A 23,563-nucleotide genomic window follows, 5' to 3' on the forward strand; every position below is an offset into this window, starting at 1 on the left:
AGGCCTTGTGGTTATGGTGGCTTCGGATTGGCCCAGGCGACCGTGGTACATGGATCTGGTGCAGCATCTGGTGGCGGATCCTCTTCCTCTGCCTCTATTGGACGAACTTCTGACTCAGGATCTACCTCTCGGGCTTATTTGAGGGTTTGGCATCTATTTGAGGAGTGGTGTGCTGTGCTTGGAGTGGTCTCTTTTCGCGCTTCCATGCCTGCCATCTTAGAGTTCTTGCAGGATGGCCTGCAAGAACCTAATTTCTCCTTTTTTAACAAGAAACTTTTGGGGGACATCAAATCCTTTACAGTATCACTTGATCTTCCAATTCCATTTTGATCTCCACTTGGTCAGCGCTGTGTACATGGGGCACTACTGGCCAGATCCGCTTGGGTGTGGACACGCCCGGTGACAACTTGGAAACTCTGAAATAATTCATGAACAGAATGAAAGTAGGCTTAGATTTCACCACAAGTAAGGCTGGAAACGCTAGGATCCACCAGAATATACCAAGGTCTGACAAGATCCAGCACTCTTTCCCCTCTGTACATTAGACAGATTGTGAGCCCACCGGGACAGACAAGTAAAAATGCTTGAGTACCTGAATAAATTCATCTAAACCGTTCTGAGCTCCCTGGGTAGAACGGTATAGAAAATTGAATGAATGATTGAATATGGAATTTTGATGTAGTAAACTACACTAAAGATTAGCTTGCTTTACCTGTACTATTGAAATATTGTTTCACCTTTTGGAGGTGGAGTAAAATTTTTAATTCCCATTGACTTTAATGGAAGGCAATCAGAAGTTGGTCTTCTCTCCGGCTTGGTCTTCTCTCCTGGTTCAGCTTGCGGCTTTGTCAGCCTTTCATGGGTTGTTGATAGGTCAGCGTATGACTGCCATTCCTGATGTGATTTGCTTCTTGTGGGCAGCCAAATTGCTCAAGCCTCCCGTGTGGCCCTCTGCTCCATCTTGAGGTCTGAATCTGGTTCTGTCAGTTCTAGTGCACCCACCTTTTGAACTGTTGGGCAACTGCTCTTTAAAGGACCTTACTCTCAAAGCGGTTTTCTTGGTGGCCATTACTTCTGCTAGACGTGTTTATGAGCTGCAGGTTTTCTCTTGTAGGGCTCCCTTCTTGGAGTTTTCTAGGGAGCAGGTTATCTTGAGGCCTGATCCTTCTTTTCTGTCAAAGGTAGTTTCTCCTTTTCATGCCAATCAGGCTGTGGTTCTCCCAGTGTTGGGTGGCGGGGAGGGCTCTTCCGAGCAGAGACAGTTGCGTAAGTTGGATGTCAGTCGGTCCTTCGCTTTTATGTGCAGAGGACCTGGGAGATCAGGAAATCAGATCATCTATTTGTCTTTCTAGCGGGTCCTCATATGGGGGATGGCACTTCTAAGTCTATTATTGTGCACTGGATTAAGGAGACTGTTGCTTCTGCTTATCTTCTGAAAAAAAGTCTGTTCCAGAGTTTCTCAAGGCTCATTCCACTTGGGTTCAGGCAGCTTCTTGGGCTGAGTCTTCTCTAGTGCCTCCAGTGGATATTTGCAAGGCTGCAGTTTGGTTTTCTCTGCATTCCTGTGTCAGACACTACCGTGTGGATGTTCAAGCATGTCGGGACATGGTATTCAGTGAACGTGTTCTGGTGTTGGCCCTTCGGCGATCCCACCCTTAATGGGTACTGCTTTAGTACATCCCATTCGTAAGGACTATACCAGTCTACCAGGCACTACAGAAGGAGAAATTAGGTTCTTACCTGCAAATTTTCTTTCTGTTAGCCTGTAGACTGGTATAGTCCCCCACCCTGTCTGTCTTTGGGCGGTGATTGCGGGTTTTTGTTTTGCTCACGTGCAGATTTTGCTTTTTCTGTGGGTTCTAGAATTTTTCTAGGGCTGGGGAGAATTGAGAACAGCGGCTATGGCTCTGCTGGTTTAGCTGGGGGGATATTTTCTATACCAGGGTTTAGTTCTACACATGTTCCAACAGTTGTTTACCAGTGTTTGTTGTTTTTACACTCCTGTTCGGAGTGTGTTTTACTGTTTAAGTTGAAGTCTTTCCTAGGTTCTGCTTGGCTATTTGGCAGACTGGATTGAAAGAGGGGGAACTATCCTGATATACAAGTTTGTTCTCGGTCTCCACCTGCAGTGGAGGTATATAACCCATTCGTAAGGACTACCAGTCTACAGGCTAACAGAAAGAAAATTAGCAGGTAAGAACCTAATTTCTCCTTTTTTAACAAGAAACTTTTGGGGACATCGAATCCTTTACAGTATCACTTCCAATTCCATTTTAATCTCCACTTGGTCAGTGCTGTGTACACGGGGCACTACTAGTCAGATCCGCTTGGGTGTGGCCACGCCCAGTGACAACTTGGAAACTCTGAAATAATTCATGAACAGAATGAAAGTGGGCTTAGATTTCACCACAAGTAAGGCTGGAAACGCTAGGATCCACCAGAATATACCAGGGTCTGACAAGATCCAGCACTCTTTCCCCTCTGTACATTAGACAGATTGTGAGCCTACCGGGACAGACAAGGAAAAATGCTTGAGTACCTGAATAAATTCATCTAAACCGTTCTGAGATCCCTGGGTAGAACTGTATAGCAAATTGAATGAATGATTGAATATGGAATTCTGATGTAGTAAACTGCACTAAAGATTAGCTCGCTTTACCTATTGAAATATTGTTTCACCTTTTGGAGGTGGAGTAAAATTTTAAATTCCATTGACTTTAATGGAAGGCAATGAGAAGTTTAGAAAGGAAAAAAAAACCCAGCACCGAGATCTGCAAGTTGGGGACTAATGTGTACATAGGCATTTTTGGCTTGGGGCCTAGTAATTATTTTCTCTTGGGGAAGAGTTAGATTCTTATGAGAGCAATACCTTACTGCAGTGGTGTAGCCAGACTCCAGTTGGGTATGCAGAAGATCCAATCTCTCTCTTTCCCACCCAGGAGAGTTGATCTAATTCATTCCCTCTCCACCTGTTGCCACTGCTTACCTTTTGAAGAGCCAATCTTTGGCATCAGCAAGCAGTGTGATTGATACATGCTGCTTACACTAGCCCCACAGCATTCCTTTTGACACACTCCCCCTCCTGCAGAAACAGGACAGGGCCGCCATCAGGGCAGTACTACCAGTCCTGCATTCAGGGGCCCGGAGCTGACAGGGGGCCCGGGCTCCCCAGTGTTCTTCCCAGCGCTTTTCAGCCGGGCGCAACGCCCAGCAAATTTAGATGCCCACCCGGCTGTCATCTGCCGAATCCTGCTGCCGCCACTGCTTAATGCGGAGCCTGAAGAGCCGCCGAAAAACCCGCCGGACTTTAAACAAAAAAAACCCCCAGCAAGTGACTCGAACCCGGCTTCCCTCCGAAACCGGAAGTTACGTCGGGGGGAGGGGGTAGAGAAGAGAAGCCGGCACGGACCATTAGAGCCCTGGAGCATGCGGGAGATAGGCCAGCCATGGAGGGAAGCTTACTTGCTCTTGCTTACTTCGGGCCTTTCTCGCTGCCGGGTCCTGCCTACTTTCTGTTTTTTTTAAGTTTATTAGGATTTTATATACCGCCTATCAAGGTTATCTAAGCGGTTTACAATCAGGTACTCAAGCATTTTCCCTATCTGTCCCGGTGGGCTCACAATCTATCTAACGTACCTGGGGCTATGGAGGATTAAGTGACTTGCCTAGGGTCACAAGGAGCAGCGCGGGATTTGAACCCACAACCCCAGGGTGCTGAGGCTGTAGCTTCAACCACTGCGCCACACACTCCTCTAGGCACACTCCGTGAAGGCAGGACCTGGCAATGAGAAAGGCCCAAAGTAAGCAAGAGCAGCAAGTTGTAAGCTTCCCTCTGTCGCTGCCCTTTGGGAGATAGGTCAGCGACCAAGGGAAACTTGCAACTTGCCTTTGTCTGTAGCGAATCTGCCGGGTGTGTGAGACGGGGGGGGGGGGGGAATGGGAGGAGTAATGCTGCTGCACCCAATTAGGGGGGAGGGGGAAGAGAAATGCTGCTTCTGCTGTACCCAATTGGGGGGGGGGGAAAGAGAAATGCTGATGATACTGCTGTACCCAGTGGGGGGAGGAGGAAGAAAAATACTGCTGCACCCAATTGGGGAGAGAGAGGGAAGGAGGGAGAAGGAAGATCAGGAAAAGGAGGAAATAGATGCAAAGACCATGGGAGGGAGGGAAAGGATATACCATACCATGGAGTGGAAGAGAGAGATGTTAGGGCATATGTGGGGGAAGCAGGGCCAGATTAAAGGATAGGCCCAGTAGGCACAGGCCTAGGGCCCAAAATAGTCAGGGGGGGGCCTGCCAGTGCTGTGCTTTGGGGCCTCACCCTTGCTGGATTCGCTGGCAGCAGCAGCAGCCTCATCATCATCCCGGATGACCCCCAACCCGATCCGACCCTCCTGTCTCTCCCTCCTTCCCTCATCAGTGACGTGCCAGAGGGAATCATGGCAGGAGAAAGCCCTGAAGCAGCCTGCTTAGAGTAGAGCAGTGCTGTTTAGAGTCTCGTGATGGGAGGGAGGGAAAGATAGGAGGGTCGTGGGGGGGAGAGTAGCAGTTTCCCCGGGTGTTCGACCTGGCGTCATGAACTTCTTCGGCTAGCATCAGCATTTACAATTCACTGCTGTTGCCAGCTTCAGGCCTTCCTCTCTGCCGGGTCCTACCTACTTCTGTTTCCATGAAGGCAGGACCCAACAGAGAAGAAGGCCCGAAGCTGGCAACAGCATTGAATTGTGAATGCTGCTGCCTGAAGAAGTTCATGACGCCAGGTCATGGGTGACAGAAGGAGGAAAGGGAGCAGAGGGGGAGAGACTTGCTGCACCCAACTGGAGGGAGAAAGGAGATGAGGGAGGGAATGAAACGAGATGCCAGGGATTGGAGGGAAGGGAGGGAGGAAGAGATGCCAGGGCATGGAGGGAAGGAGGAAAGTATGCCAGACCAAGGGAAAAGGGAGGGGGAAAGGAAGGAGGATATGTCAGAGCATGGAGGGGGAGGGAGAGATGGAAGAAAAGGAAAGGAGTGAGATGCTAGAGAATCAGGGAAGGGAAGATACCAGACTGTGGGGTGCGAAGGAGAGAAGAGAGAGATGCCAGAGCATAGGGGACGGGGTGGTGACAGAGAGAGAAAAATGGAGAGGTGGCAGAGCTGAAATCAATCATGTACAAAGGAGAAGAGAAGGGGCACAGGATAGAGTTTATTGGAGCATAAAAAGAGGGAAGATGCCATATGGAACGGGGAGAGGGCGGACAGTGGATGGAAGGGGCTGATGCTGTATGGAAGACAGAGCGGACAGATGCTGGCTAGAAAGAAGAGTGAAGACAAGATGATTAAAGCAAAAACGACAAAAGGTAGAAAAAATTGTTTTGTTGCTTTATGTAGAATCAAGTAGTATTGTATCTATTGATTAAAGTTTATAAATAGGAAATGGAAATAAGGCAGTTTTTTGGGGACTAAACCCCTTTCCTCAGGTCAGGACAGGATACCATAACAGCAGGGGTGCCCAAATGGTCGAGCGCGATCGACCAGTAGATCGCAAAGGCAATGTGAGTCGATCGCGTTGCCTTGGCAATCTTTTTCTTCCTGCCTTCCTGAGCCAGGCCAGGCGCGTAGAAGCGCCGGACTCACAAGACTTCACTTCCGACGTCAATTCTGACATCAGAGAGGAAGTTCTGAGCCAGCCAATCGCTGCCTGGCTGGCCTGGAACTTCCTCTCCATCATTAGAATTGACATCAGAGGTGAATTCTTGTGAATCCGGCGCTTGTACATTCCTAGCCTGGCTCATGGAAGCAGGGAGAAATTGGCATGGTGGCTTAGAGCACAGGTGTCAAAGTCGGTCCTCGAGGGCCGGAATCCAGTCGGGTTTTCAGGATTTCCCCAATGAATATGCATGAGATCTATGTGCATGCACTGCTTTCAATGCATATTCATTGGGGAAATCCTGAAAACCCGACTGGATTACGGCCCTCGAGGAGGGACTTTGACACCCCTGGCTTAGAGGGTAGGGAAAGAATCGGGGAAGTGGAGAAATTGGCGCGATGGCTTGGGGGGGACAGGGGGAGAGAGAAAGAAAGAGAGACAGAAAGAAAAGGGGAGGGGTAGAAAGAAAAAAATATTGGATTTATAGTCAGAAGAAGGAAGTGCAAACAGAGACTCATGAAATCACCAGACAAAAAGGTAGGAAAAATGATTTTATTTTCAGTTTAGTGATCAAAATGTGTCTGTTTAGAGAATTTATATCTGCAATAGCGTTTTTTAGCGCAGGGAGCCTATGAGCATCGAGAGCAGCATAGGGCATTTAGTGCATTTCCCTGCTCTAAAAACCGCTATTGCGATTTAGTAAAAAGGGAGGGGGTATATTTGTCTATTTTTGTATAGTTGTTCCTGAGGTGACATTACATAGAATCGTCTGACTTGACCTCTTTGAAAACCCGTGGAATATAAATGATAATTAACATTTTCTCTGCATACAGTGTGCTTTGTGGTTTTTTACAAAATTTTATTGTTGGTAGATCATTTTGACTTGGTCATTTTAAAAGTAGCTTGCAAGCCCAAAAAGTGTGGGCACCCCTGCTGTAGAGCCATTTCTTGTATGACTGGATGAGCTATATTTATCATTTTTTTTAGTTATTTAAATTCATGCAGAAATAAACGGCTAGATTGAACCTAATGACTTCATTAACGCCTGTCCCTTTTTTTAACTTCTATACCATTTGAAAGAGGGCAAATACTTCTTAAATTTAGTAAAAATATTCTGGCACAAGTGTCAAACCTTAAAAAAGGAAGTCATATTGAGCATTGGAAAATAATAATAATAATTAGCTAATAAAAATAGGGCTCCTTTTACTAAGTTACGATAGTGGCTTTAGCGTACGCCACGCGCGCTAGATGCTAACGCCAGCATTGAGCTGGTGTTATTTTTCCCACGTAGAGCAGGGGTTTGTGCGCGCTAGACATATGTTAGTTTAGAATTGATAGGTATAGATTAGTTTAGTTTAGGTTAGGTTAGGGCCCTGCTGAAAGAGTCTACCTTGACGTGGTTGCAGGCTTACAAATCTTTTGGTCAAAGAGTGCGGTGACAGAGAAAAGTATGTGTGTATTCGGCCCATGGAAGAAGGGGGGGGGGGGGGTCGGGGTGCGTGGGGGGCCCAATAGGATTGCTCAGTAAAGGGCCCAGAAATTTCTGATGGCGGCCCTGAAACAGAACATTGCATCAGAAGGAAAGCTATGGGGTTGGCTCAAGCAGCATGCTTCAGTCAAGATGCTTGCTGCTGGCGATGATTGGCCCTTTAAAGTTACACAGGAGGAGAGGTTTTGGGACTTTTTAACTGGTGAGGCTTGAGAATCTTCACCAGCTACCTCAAAGATAGGCCTGGGCCTATCCTTGGCTATGCTTCTGCCTAACTGAATCAGATCAAGCCCAGTATCTTTTTTCCAACAGTGGTTATGTCATTACAAGTACCTAGCAGGATCTCCAAAAGTAGCTAGGTATTCTGCTTCCCCCAAATCTCCCTTTTTTTTTAAATCATAGCCATTTTAGAAAATAGCAGTGGTTCAGCTGATGTCATAAGTCACATTGCTACCATAAGATGATGAAGTCCAGCTCTTCCTTGATACTATATGATATTAGTCCATCAGGGGAGCACAAGAGGTTTGAGAGCTCTTTGGTTGAGTGCTCCCCTTAAAAAGGAAGTAGTTATTGTAATGCTGAAGTTAAATGGAAGTAGAGTTTACTTTGAATTAAAATATGACTTTAATGCATTACTTGTGGTTTAGCACTATTTTTACTTATTTTAATTCTGAAGTTCAAATTTGCTGCTGTTTTGTATATAATTAACTACTTTTATCAGAAGTAAAATAAAAACTGTTAACCGCATTAAAATCAACATCACATTTTTTTCTTGTGCAAGGCTGTATGAGGAAATCAGAACATGGAGTAGGTGGTTGGGAAAATCCAGAAAACTTATTCCTAGGCTATTTTTTACAGGCGATAGGGTTGGGTGCTGGGAGTTAGGTGTAATGAATACAGCAAATAATTCTCAAGGTAGAACCAGCAAGGATAGAACATTCTTTAGCAGTTAATAGTCCATATTTCTTAAATGTGTTGTGCTTGGTGAACAGTAAAGCAGATAGAAAACATAATTTGGTTAATGTAACTGGTGCAAATTTCAGGTTTCAGCACCTTTTTTTTTTTAATGGAACATTTTTTTCCCTGATTAACTTAGGTCTATTTTGTTTGGTAGGGTACCAGAGATGCAGAAACAAAGCTTAAAAATGAAAACAGAGTGAAACTCTTTGCCTTGGACACAGATGCACAGGTCAGTGATCTTATTTTGAGCATGCGTTGAATTTATTTTTATGCTACTCCTATTATCCATGAAGACTAACTAACACCGTATGAAACATTTCAATCCTTTGAAGCAACCCACTCTACTCTGTAACACCTCTGGACATGTCCAGAAATCCTCTTCTGTAATCCGTCTTGAACCGCAAGGTAATGGCGGAATAAAAATCACTAATGTAATCTCTTGGAGAACTCAGCACAATGACTTAGTTAAATTCAGAATGACTGAACAGATTCTTTGCTTTGAATCTAAAGGAATACTCTCCTTTCTTGCAAAGTTAATATACTATGGCAAGTGTGTTGACTGAACATATCTGCGTAGAATTATGCTGCTTGGATGTGCACATGCAAATAATTTTTTAAATTGAAATATTCAAATTGGGTGCACTACAAAGACACCAATAATCAGGAAATCGAGTCCACATCAGAGGGGAAAAGAACACCGAATTGGGAAAAACATAAGAAACAAATCAAAAACAATGACATTCTCTTTGAAACTTGGAATATCTGACAATACTTGTATCAGCTGAAAACAGTGAAGTCACTTTTTTCTGAGTAACCATCTTTCTACGTGCTGGGTCATAAATGTAATTCATATCAATAAACGTAGGGAAATTTCAAAAAGAAGCTGCTACCTAATACAAGTGTTTGATCTTACTTTGAGGAACATGTTTTTCTTGCAAAATCAGGAAATAACTTGTAATATTTTTCAACAAAACAAAGAATCCTCTTTTAAAGTAGGATTTTAGTACATCGTTTTATCTAGTTCTCAAGAGAAAGTAACAATGAGTAGTCCTAGATGCCATGTCATCCTATCATGAGTCCAGGGAAGTAGTCAAATAAAAACAGTAAGGATCTGATACATCATAGTCCTCACTCTCCCCTTTTTCTAGTCCTAGGCCAGAGGACGGCAACCTGCGGCTTGCGAGCCACATACAGCTCTTCTGCCATGTGGCTGCAGCTCTCCAGGCCTCAACCCTTTTATCTCCATCCTAACCCCACGATTCTTCCCCTCCCAAACTTACCGAGGTACCTGGGGGGGGGTCATTGTGGCAGGAGTATGGCCTTCTTGCTCCTGCCGCCTCATGACTACCGCAACCTCTTGTAGCAGCTCATGGTACTACAGGAAATGCTATGAGCAGCTGCAAAAGGTAACGACAGCCATTTTAGAAGGCAGCCGTGTGGAGGCAGGAGCTAGAGGACCATGCTTCTGCCATAAAGACCCCACTGGGACCATCAGGTATCTTGGTAGGTCTGGATTGGGATCGTGGAATTGGGAGGGAGATTAAAGGGATGGGACCTAGAGAGGGGAAAGAACCTTGGCAATGGGTTGGGGGGAGAGAAGAGAGTTGCAGAGATCTGCAAGGGGAGGGAAGAAAGAGGGGAGAGAATCTAAACCTAGGGGAGGGAAGAGAGTGAGACCTAGAATATTTCACACTTCCTTCGCTACCCATTGCAGCTCTCTGTAAATCTTGGGTCAAAATTTTAGGATAAATTAGTTCTTTGCTTTAAAATGGTTACCGACCCCTGTCCTAGGCAAATAATATAAATTGTTATGCTGCTGGCATCAGATAGTATTTCTTTGAAATACTTCCGTAGCAAACAAAACAAACACACACTCTGGAGATAAGATGACATGCTGGGAAACTTAAAAATCTATTAGTTCTCAGTCTGTTTTCCAGTTTCCAGATGGTTATGAAGGGCAATACTGTCCTTGATCCCTAATGTCCCCACTGCTTGAAGAGCTAAAATACTGGATTCAAGTAATCTCCAAATGGGACTCCAGATATTTTACTATCAAAATCTTCCATCTTAAAAATTGTTTGCTGAGAGAATTCACACAGCTATGAAATCAGGCCCAAAGCATATCTTGCCATACATCCAGGAGTGATACCTCTGAAACAGGCTTCCTGATGGCATAAGAATCTCCCAAGGCTTGAAAAACAGCAGCCTTGGGTAAACCAACAGGTTTAATTCATAGGTGAAGAGGAAGAAGATCCAGGGTTATCACCGCTCCTTTACTCTGATATGGAAGAACCATCCTGGGAATCTACTGGAACAGTGAATGTCAAAGTACTTGATGGAATTGGCAGGGTTGTTCTAGCCTGAAACATCTTACTCTTTTATAACCATATGCTTATCTATAGGTCCTGACACTATCATTCTAGTCCCTGCTCTGGTTTTAGATGTTGCTTTAGTCTTCCACATAATCACAAACACAACTTACAATTAAATCAGACAGAGTTCCCTGCTTCACTTGGATTCCAAAGGGGCAAGATATGCCCCTTTTAAGCATACTCCATGCTTTCACATGTGCCTGTGTCACAGAACAAGAGTGCTTAAGTTCTTCCAAGGCTGTAATCAGCAGCAGCAAAGTCGAACAGAGATCCCGTGGCACAGTGTTATTAATCTCTCCATTTGCAAATATTTCTAAAAATGTTAATTTCCATCTCATTTGTCTAAAGGCTATTAAATTTCAAGAGGTGGAATGCAATGCTTCAAAGAACAAACAAATCATTATTTAAAAAAAAAAAAAAAAATTAGGAATGCATAACAAAATAAACATGTTATAGAAAATTTTGTGTGTGTTCCCCAATTTTATTATCTAAAAATCTTTCTTTATCCCTAGAATAAAAACAAAATCATCTTGCTATTTGACTTAAGAAGAAAATATGAGTATGGCTGATGTATTTATAGTGACTATCTAGATGCTTATAGCAATAATTTTTTTAAAGATTTAAGATTCGGACTTAAGGACTAGGTTGGAAGACTATTAGCTTTCTTTTTGTCAAGATTTTGTCTAGTATTAAGGGGGAGTTATTTGGCAAGGGCCTGGATGACCTCATGAGTTCTGTGGTGGACCATAGACCTAAGACCCTGCCTGATAGCAGACGAACCCTCTAGAGTAGGGGTACCCTCACTTTTTTGGCTTGCGAGCTCCATTTAAAATGACCAAGTCAAAATGGTCTACCAACAATAAAATTTTAAAACACATAGCACACTGAATGCAGAGAAAATGTTAATTATCATTTGTATTCAGGGTTTTTTTCAGAGGTCAAGGTAGATGACTTTAAAATATGCAATGCCCCTCAGTAACAACTATACAAAAATAGATAAATATACTCCCCTCTCCTTTTACTGAATGCCCCTCGGTCTGGTCTGGCCTGCTCGCCTTGCCGTATTTTTTTTTTTTAGTTGAAAGACGCGGCGGTGGCTCCTCTCATGATCCCCACCTGCGTCGGAAGTCCTGCGTCTTTCAACTGAAAAATGGAATACGGTAGGGAGCAGACCAGACCGAAAAACAGAACCGTAAGCTGCGCATGCGCACTTCCTATGGGTCGCTACAGCTCATGGAAAACCAGCGCAAGCATAGGAAATGCACTTGCGCGGCTTACCATTTTATTATATTAGATTTGATTGTGTTGAGTGCTAATTATAGTAATATTTGTTTGTTAATCTGTTGCACTTAATGTTGGCTTTTGAAAATGAATAAAGATTAAAAAAAAAAAAAGTACAAGTCACACACTTTCAAAAGTATATATTAGAGTTCCAGTGTTGGTGCATTTTCGAAAGAAAAAAATAGTTGCCATGACTTATGATTCAACCTTCAGTATATGCAGTTTTTGCTGAGGACATGAGATGGATTTAAGAAGGGAATAGTTTGTAATTTTTAAATCTGGAGTAGCTGCAAAAAATCACTGCTCATGGGATTTTTTTTCCTTCCTCACAGTTCTTGAAAACAGATTTGCATTTTACTCTATAGCACTGTAATTATATGAATTACAAGTACTAACAAAAATATAAGTTTCATAATTCAAGATGCTTCATTATAGATGAGTAGCTTTAACCAATAGCTCTAGAATGTGCAAGCAGACAGAACAAAGGTTCTAGCAGGCAATCTCTATAGGGGATTATATACATATTGAAAGCCCTTGTACATGAAAGCAATTGTGTAGCCCTGGGCTGCAATACACAGATTGCAATCCATATAACCCTCTTTGTGTGACATAGGGCCTGTTTTACAAAGCCGCGCAGCAACAGCCCCGAAGCCCTTTAAATTTCTATGGGCTTCGGGGCCGTTACTGCGCGGCAGCCGCTAGTGTGGCTTTGTAGAAGAGGGGGATAGTCTTGTGGTACATTTTATGTCTTACCAAGGGAAGGGAAAGAATTACCGTCACTTGAGTTGCATAAAAAGCAGCATAGGCCCCTGAAGTGGCCTTTTTTTGTTTTTTTTTTAAGGGAGAGGGGTTGTGACTTGATATGTAACCTTTTCATGGTTACAATCAAAGAAGGAAGTCATATTATACACAAGCACTTATTTTCAATCTGGGATAATAAAATGACTTGCCCAGAGTCATAAGGAGCTGCAGTGAGAATTGAACCCAGTTCCCCAGGTTGCCAGGCAAATGCACTAACCACTTGAGCTACTCCTTGATTATTATGTTGCGAGTAAAGCACAGGGTTGAGGAGAAGGCATTGAGCAGAACAAAGAGCAAATTGATTCGTGCCCTTTGGTAGTTTTTCTGTCTGTCTTGCATGCAGCAAGTAGACACATCATCCACTGGTGCTATGGGACAGTCTCTGTAGTAATTTCCTGGTGCATAAATAAAATTTTCAAATATTTTAGTAATATATATCCAGCAATTTATATACAATTGTACATGTCCCAAAGAACTTAAGTAAATATATGGGGTAGGTTCTGTAATCTTCTGTGAGAGGGAGCCCTAAAATTCTGAAGTTTTTTTTAAAGTTGTATTTTTAAAAAATTATTTCAGGAAAAGATGAAATTATCAATTTTAATAGTTTTTCCCAAAGTTGATGTCAAATTCTTCTAGGGGATAAATAACCACTTATATTTGTGTGTGTATTTTCTAGAGAAGGTAAATGTTAATAAGATGAAGGTACAATTGTAGCCCATGAAAGCAGTTCTTCCATATTACTTGATTTCTTTCAATTTTGATCTGTTTGTGGCTCTGAATGTGAACAGGAGATAGTGAATTGAATACCTAGTAGCAGATAATGAATTCTTATAACTATACTAAACTATATATTTTGGGGCTAACTTTCACCCTTTTCTTCTTCTGAAGAAACTTGACCTTTCAGGTATTGAGCCAGAAGTTAAGCCATTCGAAGAGAAATTTGGGAAACGTATTTTAGTAAAGTGCAATGACTTAGCTTTTAATCTCCAGAGCTGTGTAGCTGAAAATGAAGAAGGACCCACAACTAACGTAAGATGACTGTTTTTAATGCTTTCCTGTTCATAAGTAATTATAACACAGTTGGCTAGAAAACATCAGTCCTGTCATTTTAAACCAAACAGGATATGTGTTGGTGGAAACTGTTGTTTTAGGCGAAAACATCTACAGTTGTAATTAGATAACAATGCTGTTTCCTTTCCCTGCTTGCCTTTCTAAGTATATATACTGCCCTGCGTGCAATACAGAAAATTGGTGTGCTAGGATCCTCTTTGGATGAAGGGCGTGAAGGGCCTGATGTATGAAGTGCAAACCTCGAGCATTGGCCAAGGATGGCCCACCCACTAAGTATACTAAACACTTGCCTAGGGCAGCAGTTGGTATGGAAGCATTATGGCCAGCATGGAGCTTTAAATATCTGAGCATGCCCAAGGCTCAATACTGGCTGTGATGTTTACCATAGTTATGCTGAGTGTTGTTTGGTGCCACCCTGGAGGGGTAAAGAAGGGAAGCTGCTGAATAGCTTGGGGGCAGTGAGAAGCAGAGGGAAGGGGAGATGCTGAACACTGAAATAGGGGGAGGGAAAGGGAAAAGATGCTGGTTACCCTGGCTATGGAGGTGGGTTTGCAAAAGGAAGATGCTGGACTACAGGGGGGGGGTAGGAAAGGGAGAGTATGGATATGAGTGGGGTGGGATGGGTAGGGGAGCTTATTGCCTAAGGCAGGGATATTTGCTAATTTTTAGTTCAGGGCTGATTTTAGTTTAAAAAGCTGGAAAGCCAACTTAATATCTTCCCATGCATAAGCATAATGCTGATCATTGTGCTGATGCCTTCTATTCCTACCGGTCTATGTCTCTGGGGAATCCCTTTGGGTAAATTTGGCCAGAGGGAAGGACAAATGCCTGTATCTTGGCGTAATATACAGACCCCCCCAAGACAACAGGATGACCTAGATATGGAATTAATCGGAGATATAGAGAATATCACCTTGCGTGGGGACACAGTATTGTTAGTTGACTTCAACATGCCTGATGTGGATTGGGACACGCTTTCCTCTGCTTCCGGCAGCAGCAGAAGGCTATTAAACTCTATGAAGGGAGCAAGACTCAGGCAACTGGTGTTGGAACCAACAAGGGATCAGGCAATACTGGACCTGATACTTACCAATGGAGAAAGTGTCACAGAGGTCTCGGTGGGCGACACATTGGCCTCCAGTGACCACAACATGGTATGGTTCAATCTCAGGAAAGGTTTCACTAAATCTACCACACTGACCAAGGTCCTCAAATTCAAGGACACAAACTTCAAAGAAATGGGAGACTTCGTTCACCAGGCGCTACAAAGCCAAGCAGAAACCGATAACGTAGAAGAAATGTGGTCGACTTTGAAAGCCACCATACAAGAAGCAACAAACAGCTACGTTAAATCAGTAAGTAAACGGCGAAGGAACAATAAGCCACAGTGGTTCTCTGCGGAGATTTCGGACCTCATCAAGGAGAAGAAAAAAGCATTCATCTCTTACAAACAATCAGGGAAACAGGACTCTAGGGAAGTCTATCTGGCCAAGTCAAAAGCCATCAAAACAGCAGTTAGGGAGGCCAAATTCCGCATGGAGGAGTCTCTAGCGAAGAACATCCAGAAAGGAGATAAATCCTTCTTCAGGTATATCAGTGACAGAAATAAGAACTCAGGCGGGATAATACGTCTTAGGAAACCAGACAGAGACTATGTAGAAGTGGACTCAGAAAAAGCCCAACTGTTAAATGAATACTTCTGCTCAGTCTTCACCCGTGAGGCGCCAGGACTCGGCCCTCAGCTACAGACAAGGGTTGACGTAGATGACCCGTTTAGTAATTTTGAGTTTACACCCAGCGGTGTCTACTGCGAGCTGTCAAAGCTTAAGGTTAACAAGGCAACGGGGCCTGACAACCTACACCCCAGGGTGCTCAGGGAGTTGTGTGATGTCTTGGCGGAACCGCTATCCGCGCTCTTCAATCTCTCCCTTAGTACGGGTAACATCCCGTTGGACTGGAAGATGGCTAACGTCATTCCACTCCACAAGAAAGGCTCCAAGATGGAGACAGCAAACTACAGACCAGTGAGTCTCACATCAATAGTGTGCAAACTAATGGAAACTCTAATCAAACGCCAATTGGATACGATCCTGAACAAGGAGAATCTACGGTATCCCCGTCAACATGGATTTACTAAGGGGAGATCCTGCCAATCCAACCTGATTAGCTTCTTTGACTGGGTGACGAGGAAGCTGGATGTTGGGGTGTCCCTGGACGTCGTATACCTGGACTTCAGTAAAGCATTCGATAGCATACCACACCGCAGGTTGCTGAGCAAGATGAGTTCTATAGGATTGGGCGACACATTGACGAAATGGATTGGGAACTGACTTGGAGGTAGGCTTCAGAGGGTAGTGGTGAACGGCACCCCCTCCGAAATGACGGAGGTAATCAGTGGAGTGCCGCAGGGCTCGGTCCTGGGCCCGATCCTATTCAACATCTTTATAAGAGACTTGGCAGAAGGGCTGCGAGATAAAATAACATTATTCGCCGATGACGCCAAACTAAGCAACAGACATAAATTCAATGTCCGACAACATGATGCACGATCTACTCCTACTGGAGCGCTGGTCTAGGACCTGGCAACTCAGTTTCAATGCCAAAAAATGCAAAGTTATGCACGTGGGTAGCCAAAATCCATATTAGAAAGTTAGGCTCTGAGTTGCCTTTTAGTTCCCAGCTTGCAGAACCCTGGGGAGGTGAGGACTATGAGGGTAACAGCCAGGAACAGCCTCAGAATCAGTCTACTCACTTAGCTAACTCCCAGCTGCAGAGTTTAATAAGGAGCACTGGGAAACATAGGCAGAAGCTGCAGGCTGCCCCTCCCCCTCTTAGAACAGGGCGTGGCCACTTTAAGAATTTAAGAAAGTTCATGAACTGTCCACACCGCGCATGCGTGAATGCCTTCCCACCTGACGCAGGTTCGTGGCTCCTCAGTTTTTAGTTTTCCACAGAGCTAAGAAGTCTGAAAAGGAAGAAGTTCTTCACCAGAGAGTGGTAGAAATCTGGAACACTCTTCCAGAGGCTGTTATAAGGGAAAGCACCCTCCAGGGATTCAAGAAAAGATTAGATAAGTTCCTGCTGAACCTTAACGTACGCAGGTAAGACTAGACTCAAATAGGGCTTTGACCTAAGGTCCGCCGCGTGAGTGGACTGCTGGGCACGATGGACCACTGGTCTGACCCAGCAGCGGCAATTCTTATGTTCTTATGTTTACAAAAGGTTTTAACCCCCTCTCCCAGTTCCTGAAATGCTTTCTGTGCTGCAGGTAGGTTATTATTGGCTAGGTCATTTGTTCCAAGGTGGATAACAACATCAGGGTTCAAAATCTTTGCTTCTTCCGACGACAAGATGGCGTTTGGAGCAGGACGCTGAGAGGAGCACTCCCATCTCAAGGTCTACTTTTTCGTTAAAATCTTTTTTGAGAAAATTGTTTCCATGCCGAAGAGAAGGGGGAAACAGAGGGGTGTCCCTCCACCTACCTCCGGATCCTCGACGCCGAGACAGACTGTAATCACTGCTTTTACAGTCCAACCTTCCACTTTGGGCGATTCTGCTGTTGCTGCGAGCCGGGAAGCTCACAGCCTGGACAGCGAGATGTCTCTCTCGCTGAGCCCGCGAGGACCGCATACCCCTCCCAAACCCGGGGAAACGTCGGTGGAGCAGAACATGCAGGAGGGCTCCCCCGGTGTAAGGAGAGAGGCATGTTCGTTTGCCGCGATGAACCCGGAAGTAGTTACAACCACGCTGACCCCGGCGTCGGAGGTGCAGCGTTCAGGGAGTGAGGAGCCTCTGGCAGCGAATGGTAGTGAGGTCGTAGGAGCCCAGAGTCTTTCTCTTGGGGCAGAAGCTATAGAAAATCTGGCTGCTATCTCCTCCCTCAAGCCATTGGTGAGACCTCAGGCAGTAACACTGGATTCCATCTGGACTGCAATAGAGAATCTACATCTGGTATGCACTAACTTTGTTTCTATTACCTTGAATTCTACCACTAGGATAAGTTCTTTAGAGACTTCTATTCAACAACATCAAGTGGATCTTAAAAATTTAGAGAAAGTAACAACTGAGACTAAGAATTTACTTACTAAACAAATGACAGATAAAATGTTGATCTTGAGGAAGATTGAAAACTTAGAAAACCAACAAAAAAATTTGAATTTGAGAATCCTTAATTTTCCGGTTGCTAAGTTTATGCCGCCTCAAGAATTGTTTAAGAATTTCATGTTGACTGTATTAAATATTCCAGAAGCAAGTCTTCCCCCGACACAAAAAATGTATTATTTAAAACAAATGCAAAAGGAAAAAGTAGTGGAAATTGAAAAAACACAATTGGATGTTTCAGCCATTTTGCAATCATCTGATATTGAAACTCAGGGGCGGGCAACATTATTAGTCTCGTTGGTATTTCTACAAGATAAAGAAATGTTGTTGAAATTGTATTTTAATTTGAAACAGGTCACCTATTTAGGTGAAAGGATATATATATTTCCGGATGTCTCTAAATGGACACAATCTAGGAGGAAAGAATTTTTGATTTATCGACCAAAAGTGATTGCATTGGGGGCAGTGTTCCAGTTAAGATTTCCCTGTAAATGTTTCGTCTCCTATCAAGGGAGTAAATATATTTTCTTTGAACCTGCCCAATTAGGTTTTTTCCTGGAGGGTAAAGGAATCTCTAAACAGTCCGAATGAAACAGGTTATTAATGCGGTATTAACTAATGGATAGGATAACATCTTATACTGCTCTATTTTCTAATTTGTGATTTTCTTGGGTATATGTTCCCCTTTCCCGAGGGGCTTTATTTAATTTTGTCTCTTCTCCTCTAATTGTGGACTGTATTTGATGATTGTTTTCATTGTATATTTTGTATCTTAGTTTTTTAACTAAGTAAGATTATAATCTTGTATTTCCTTTAACATCTTTGTAAAATGGGATGTAATAAAATGATAAATAAATATAAAAATAAAATCTTTGCTTCTTCCCTAATTAGTCAGTATTTGTCTGCCATTCCTGGTAGCTGAGCATCCTGTCTTCCAAGGTTAATCCCTCTGATGAAGAAATCCCCTAGCAGTAATACTTTTCTGGTTTGAGCTTTTTTATATGTGCTTTGGGGATGTTTTTCTGCACAAGTTATCTTCATTGATTTTAGTTCTTCTCAGTTATTTTATCTTCAGCATCACACTGCCCTAATGGACCATAGGGATTCTTTAGAAGCAACAATTGTGAAGGTGGATGTTTCTGTGCCACATGCCAAAGTCTACCTGAGCCTACTGTGATCCATTTATTCCTGGGTTGTTTTATTCTTTGGGGGAGTGGTGTTAAATTGGTATATTTTTGTGTGGGGTAAGTGTAGCAGCTTTAATTTCCTCCAGTTCTTGCTTAAGTTTACAGAGCTCCTCTTTGATACTATCAAGTTGAAGACAGATGGGGCAAGACTTGAGTCTCCAGATGGTGTGCCTGGGAGCTAAAGCACCACAATGATTGCACTGAATGAAATTAATCTTGATTGGTTGGAATTGCGATTGACTGATGATACATTTTGATTATTGGGCTGTCTATTTATGAGTTGCAAACCCTGGGGTGTGTAGAGTATGGAGTAAAGTCCCTGTGAATCAGCAAGATCCCTATCAGCAGTTCTTTAGGAGGAGCTAGCAATTGCTGGAATCTACCTTTTTCCCCTTATCTTTTCTTTTTTTAATTCTAAATATTACCAATAAATCTAGCTAGCAGTTTCTGTGCTTTAATCTCCAACTACAGATTAAACCTTAAAGCTGCTTTCTGTTCTGACTGGCTATGTAAAATAAGTCTTGCCTGCAGTAGAAAAGACAAGAGTTAGAAGTGTTTATCCCCTCTAATGACAGAGCTAAGCAGAAAAAGAAGAGAAAAAAAGGAGGGAAGGTTTTTTTTGTTTTGTTTTAGGTTGAGGGGGTAGGTTAGAAGACAGAGGAGTTACATCACCCCATATGAAATATAAAATACATTTTTCGTCAAAACTATGGTATTGCCGTTCAGAGTTAGTTGGTATCTCGGGCTATTCCCTCCCCATTTGTTAATTAGAAGTAGTTCTGTTTTATCCTTGTTAGCTACTAGTCTAATTCTTTGGCAGCCATCCAAAGATTTTCTCTTGGTCAGTCTTGGTCCACCGAATCCACTGAAATCAAGTTAGTTATTGCAAAGTTGACATTTTTGAAACATTTTAAACTGCTTCCCTGTAGTTTCCCAAAGCCATGATAACTAACAAGAGAAAGTAATTTCACTGAATCTGACTGAATCTATGCAATTTGTGACATAGTAACATAGTAGATAACAGCAGATAAAGACCCGAATGGTCCATCCAGTCTGCCCAACCTGATTCAATTTAAATTTTTTCTTCTTAGCTATTTCTGGCCAAGAATCCAAAGCTCTACCCGGTACTGTGCTTGGGTTCTCACTGCCGAAATCTCTGTCAAAACCTACTGTACCCATCTACATCCTCCCAGCCATTGTAGCCCTCTCCAGCCCATCCTTCCCTAAACGGTCATGTACAGACCGTGCAAGTCTGCCCAGTACTGACCTTAGTTCAATATTTAATATTACTTTTTGATTCTAGATCCTCTGTGTTCATCCCACGCTTCTTTGAAATCCGTCACCGTTTTCTTCTCCACTACCTCTCTCGGGAGCACATTCCAGGCATCCACTACCCTCTCCGTAAAGTAGAATTTCCTAACATTGCTCTTGAATCTACCACCCCACAACCTCAAATTATGTCCTGGTTTTACACACAATTATAACACAATTAAGTTGATATCTTCTATCTTGTAAATAATTGTGAATGTTTGCTGGGCATGCCAAAATTACTGCATTTTGCCATGCTAAAGATCACTCATGCTTGTTTTGTAAATGGCACTGTTGAAACCAAATGATCAGCATTGGCTTTTGGTACACAGGTGGAGCCTTTCTTTGTTACTTTGTCGCTGTTTGACATCAAGAATAACCGCAAAATTTCAGCAGATTTCCACGTGGACTTGAACCATCATTCTGTGAGGCAGATGATAGCCAGCTCCCCTCAGCAGCAGAATGTCTGGGGAGACTGTTCAAAGCAAATTCAAAATGTTATTCATGAAACCATGTTGCAGTATCCAAAGCAGGTGAGAGAACTGTACATCTCATAATGCTTACAGTAATTTATAGTAGAGAAGGTTGTAATCAGGATGCTTGGTTTTATGGTATTTTTTCATATTGTATGTTGCAACATTTATTTTTAAGCATAATGTTTTTCAGTTTGAAAATTTAAATAATCTAACAATTTTTTTATGCAGCGTTATTCCTGTGACATTTTTTTGCAGCTTCATTGTGGATAAGCCATATTGAATACTGATTCTGTTACATCTATTCAGGAGTCTGCACTTGTGATCAGTCCATTCCCATGAACCGGGCAGTTTCCATAGAATGAAGAGGGCGAAAACTGTGGCATGGACGCTCCGCTGGCCATCTGTGCAAACTTCACATGAATGGGGTTAGCATACCCTGAGGAGTCAATCACTGTCAATTTTTGTAAAACTCAAGGAGTTTTGAGGCAGATAGAGGCTTCAGAAAAAAGATAATTTAAAATCCAAAATGGCCACCATCAAAAAAATTGCACCAGAAATGGTCTATGGAAACTTTTTTTTTAAAATTAGAAAAACACTGAAATAAGGGGTTTGGAGGTGGCAGATTGAACCCTGACTCCCAAAACCGTCAAATATAAGGGTTTTAACCTCCCCCATATGTTCTCATAAGAAATAATGGAGCTATACTCAGTGGCGTACCAAGAGGGAGCGTGGGGGCGGTCCTCCCCGGGTGCACAAGCCGGCCACCCTCCCTATTCTGCCACTGCTGCTTTCCTTAACCAGCAGCAGCAGCAATAAACTGTATACAGGGGTGTCCGGCGGTTGTTCAGCTTCCGGCTGGCTTCCCCGTTCAAAGCCGCGGGCGTCGGCTCCTCACGCGATCCGTGGCTGCGTCGGAAGCGTTCCCTCTGATGTAGCCGCGGATCGCGTGAGGTGTAGACGCCCACAGCTTTGAGCAGGGGAACCGGCCAGAAATGCTGGGCAGAGAAGAGAAATGTTGCTGCTGTACAAGGAAGGGGGGAGGGTAGAAATACTGCTGCTGCACAGGCAAGGGGGGGAGAAATGCTGCACAGGCAAGGGGGAGAGAAATGCTGCTATTGCACAGGGAAGGGGGAAGAAATGCTGCACAGGCAAGGGGGGAGAAATGCTGCACAGGAAAGGGGGAGAGAAATGCTGCTGCTGCATATGGAAGGGGGGGGGGAGAAAAATGCTGCTGCAGCACCCAATTGGGAAGAGAGAGGGAAGGAGGGAGAAGGAAAACAAGGGAGAAGAACCAGAGATGCTAAGTCCATGGGAGGGAGGGAAAAGAAAAAAGGAAAGGAGATACCAGATCATGGAGGGGGAGGAAGAGATGCCATGGCATGGGGGGAGGGAAGGAAAGGAGATATAGATACCAGACCATGGTGTGGAGTGAGAAGGAAGGAAGGAAAGGAGAAGAAAAAGAAAGATGCCAAAGCATAGGGGAGGGGGTGGAGACAGAAAAATGGAGAGGGGGTGAAACTGAAATGCATCATGTGCAAAGGAGAGAAGGGACTCAGAATATGCAGTTTATTGAAGGGACATAGAAAGAGGGAAGATGCCATATGGAAGAGAGAGAGGGTGGACAGTAGAAGGGGCAGAGAGAGTGTGGGCAGACGGGAGAGAGCCGGGGTTGACTTCTGTGGGTAGCGACACAGAGGAAACTTATACTGCCTAGCAGGGAGGGCTCGCGCCTTGGGCTGCACCAGGGAGGCAAAGAACCGCTCGTGGTCCGAAAAGCGTTTCGTAGCCGCCTCGATCGAGTCGTCAGAGTTTGTTTCCCACACATAAGAACATAAGAAGCGCCATCTCCGGAACAGACCCTAGGTCCATCAAGTCCGGTGATCCACACACGCGGAGGCCCCGCCAGGTGTACCCTGGCATAGTTTTGGTCCCCATATCGCTTCAAGCTTCTCATAAAGAGAAGTGCATCTAGCCTACCCCTACCCATGTCACTTCATGCCACTCATAAGGAGATGTACATCTAACTTACCCTTAAATCCTAGAATGGTGGATTCCGCAATTACCTCTTCTGGGAGAGCATTTCAGGTGTCCACCACTCGTTGGGTGAAGCAGAACTTCCTGATATTTGTCTTGAACTTGTCCCCCCTTAGCTTCAGCCCATGTCCTCTTGTCCGTGCCACATTGGACATTGTAAATAACGTTTTTTCCTGCTCTATTTTGTCGATTCCTTTCAGTATTTTGAATGTCTCGATCATATCCCCTCGTAGTCTCCTTTTCTCAAGGGAGAACAACCCCAGTCTCTTAAGTCTTTCTTCGTAATCCAGGTTCTCCATACCATTCACCAGCTTTGTTGCTCGTCTCTGCACCCTCTCTAGCAGTACGATATCCTTCTTTAGGTATGGAGACCAATGCTGGACGCAGTATTCCAAGTGTGGTCTGACCATCGCTCTATAAAGTGGCATTATGACTTTCTCCGATCTACTCGTGATTCCCTTCTTTATCATGCCTAGCATTCTATTCGTGTTCTTCGCTGCCGCCGCACATTGCACCGACGGCTTCAGTGTCCTATCGATTAATACTCCTTTTCCTGTTCAGATGTTCCCAGAGTTACACCTGACATACTATACTTGTGTTCCTTATTTTTTCTGCCTAAGTGCATCACTTTGCATTTTTCTACATTAAACTTCATCTGCCATTTATCTGCCCAATTCTCCAATCGGCTCAAGTCACTCTGGAGTTCTTCACTGTCCTTCTGCGATTTTATGGCTCGGTATAACTTTGTGTCATCTGCAAACTTGATGATCTCACTGGATGTTCCATCCTCTAGGTCATTGATGAAAATATTAAATAAGATGGGCCCAAGTACTGAGCCCTGGGGCACACCGCTA

The 23,563-nt window shown here is 43.8% G+C and overlaps 1 protein-coding gene across 4 annotated transcripts in view; it reads left to right on the forward strand.

The window, feature by feature from the left end:
- DOCK9 (dedicator of cytokinesis 9) overlaps window positions 1-23,563 on the forward strand; it is a 1,074,749-nt gene that overhangs the window by 443,636 nt on the left and 607,550 nt on the right. For all 4 annotated transcript variants that reach the window (XM_033947591.1, XM_033947593.1, XM_033947592.1 and 1 more), the window contains exons 10-12: window positions 8,233-8,307; window positions 13,421-13,561; window positions 20,532-20,732. In XM_033947591.1, the coding sequence (XP_033803482.1) occupies window positions 8,233-8,307; window positions 13,421-13,561; window positions 20,532-20,732 (417 nt within the window). The remainder of the gene's footprint in view (window positions 1-8,232; window positions 8,308-13,420; window positions 13,562-20,531; window positions 20,733-23,563) is intronic.

The sequence above is a fragment of the Geotrypetes seraphini genome, chromosome 6 (genome assembly GCF_902459505.1).
Source record: "Geotrypetes seraphini chromosome 6, aGeoSer1.1, whole genome shotgun sequence".
Lineage (NCBI taxonomy): Eukaryota > Metazoa > Chordata > Amphibia > Gymnophiona > Dermophiidae > Geotrypetes > Geotrypetes seraphini.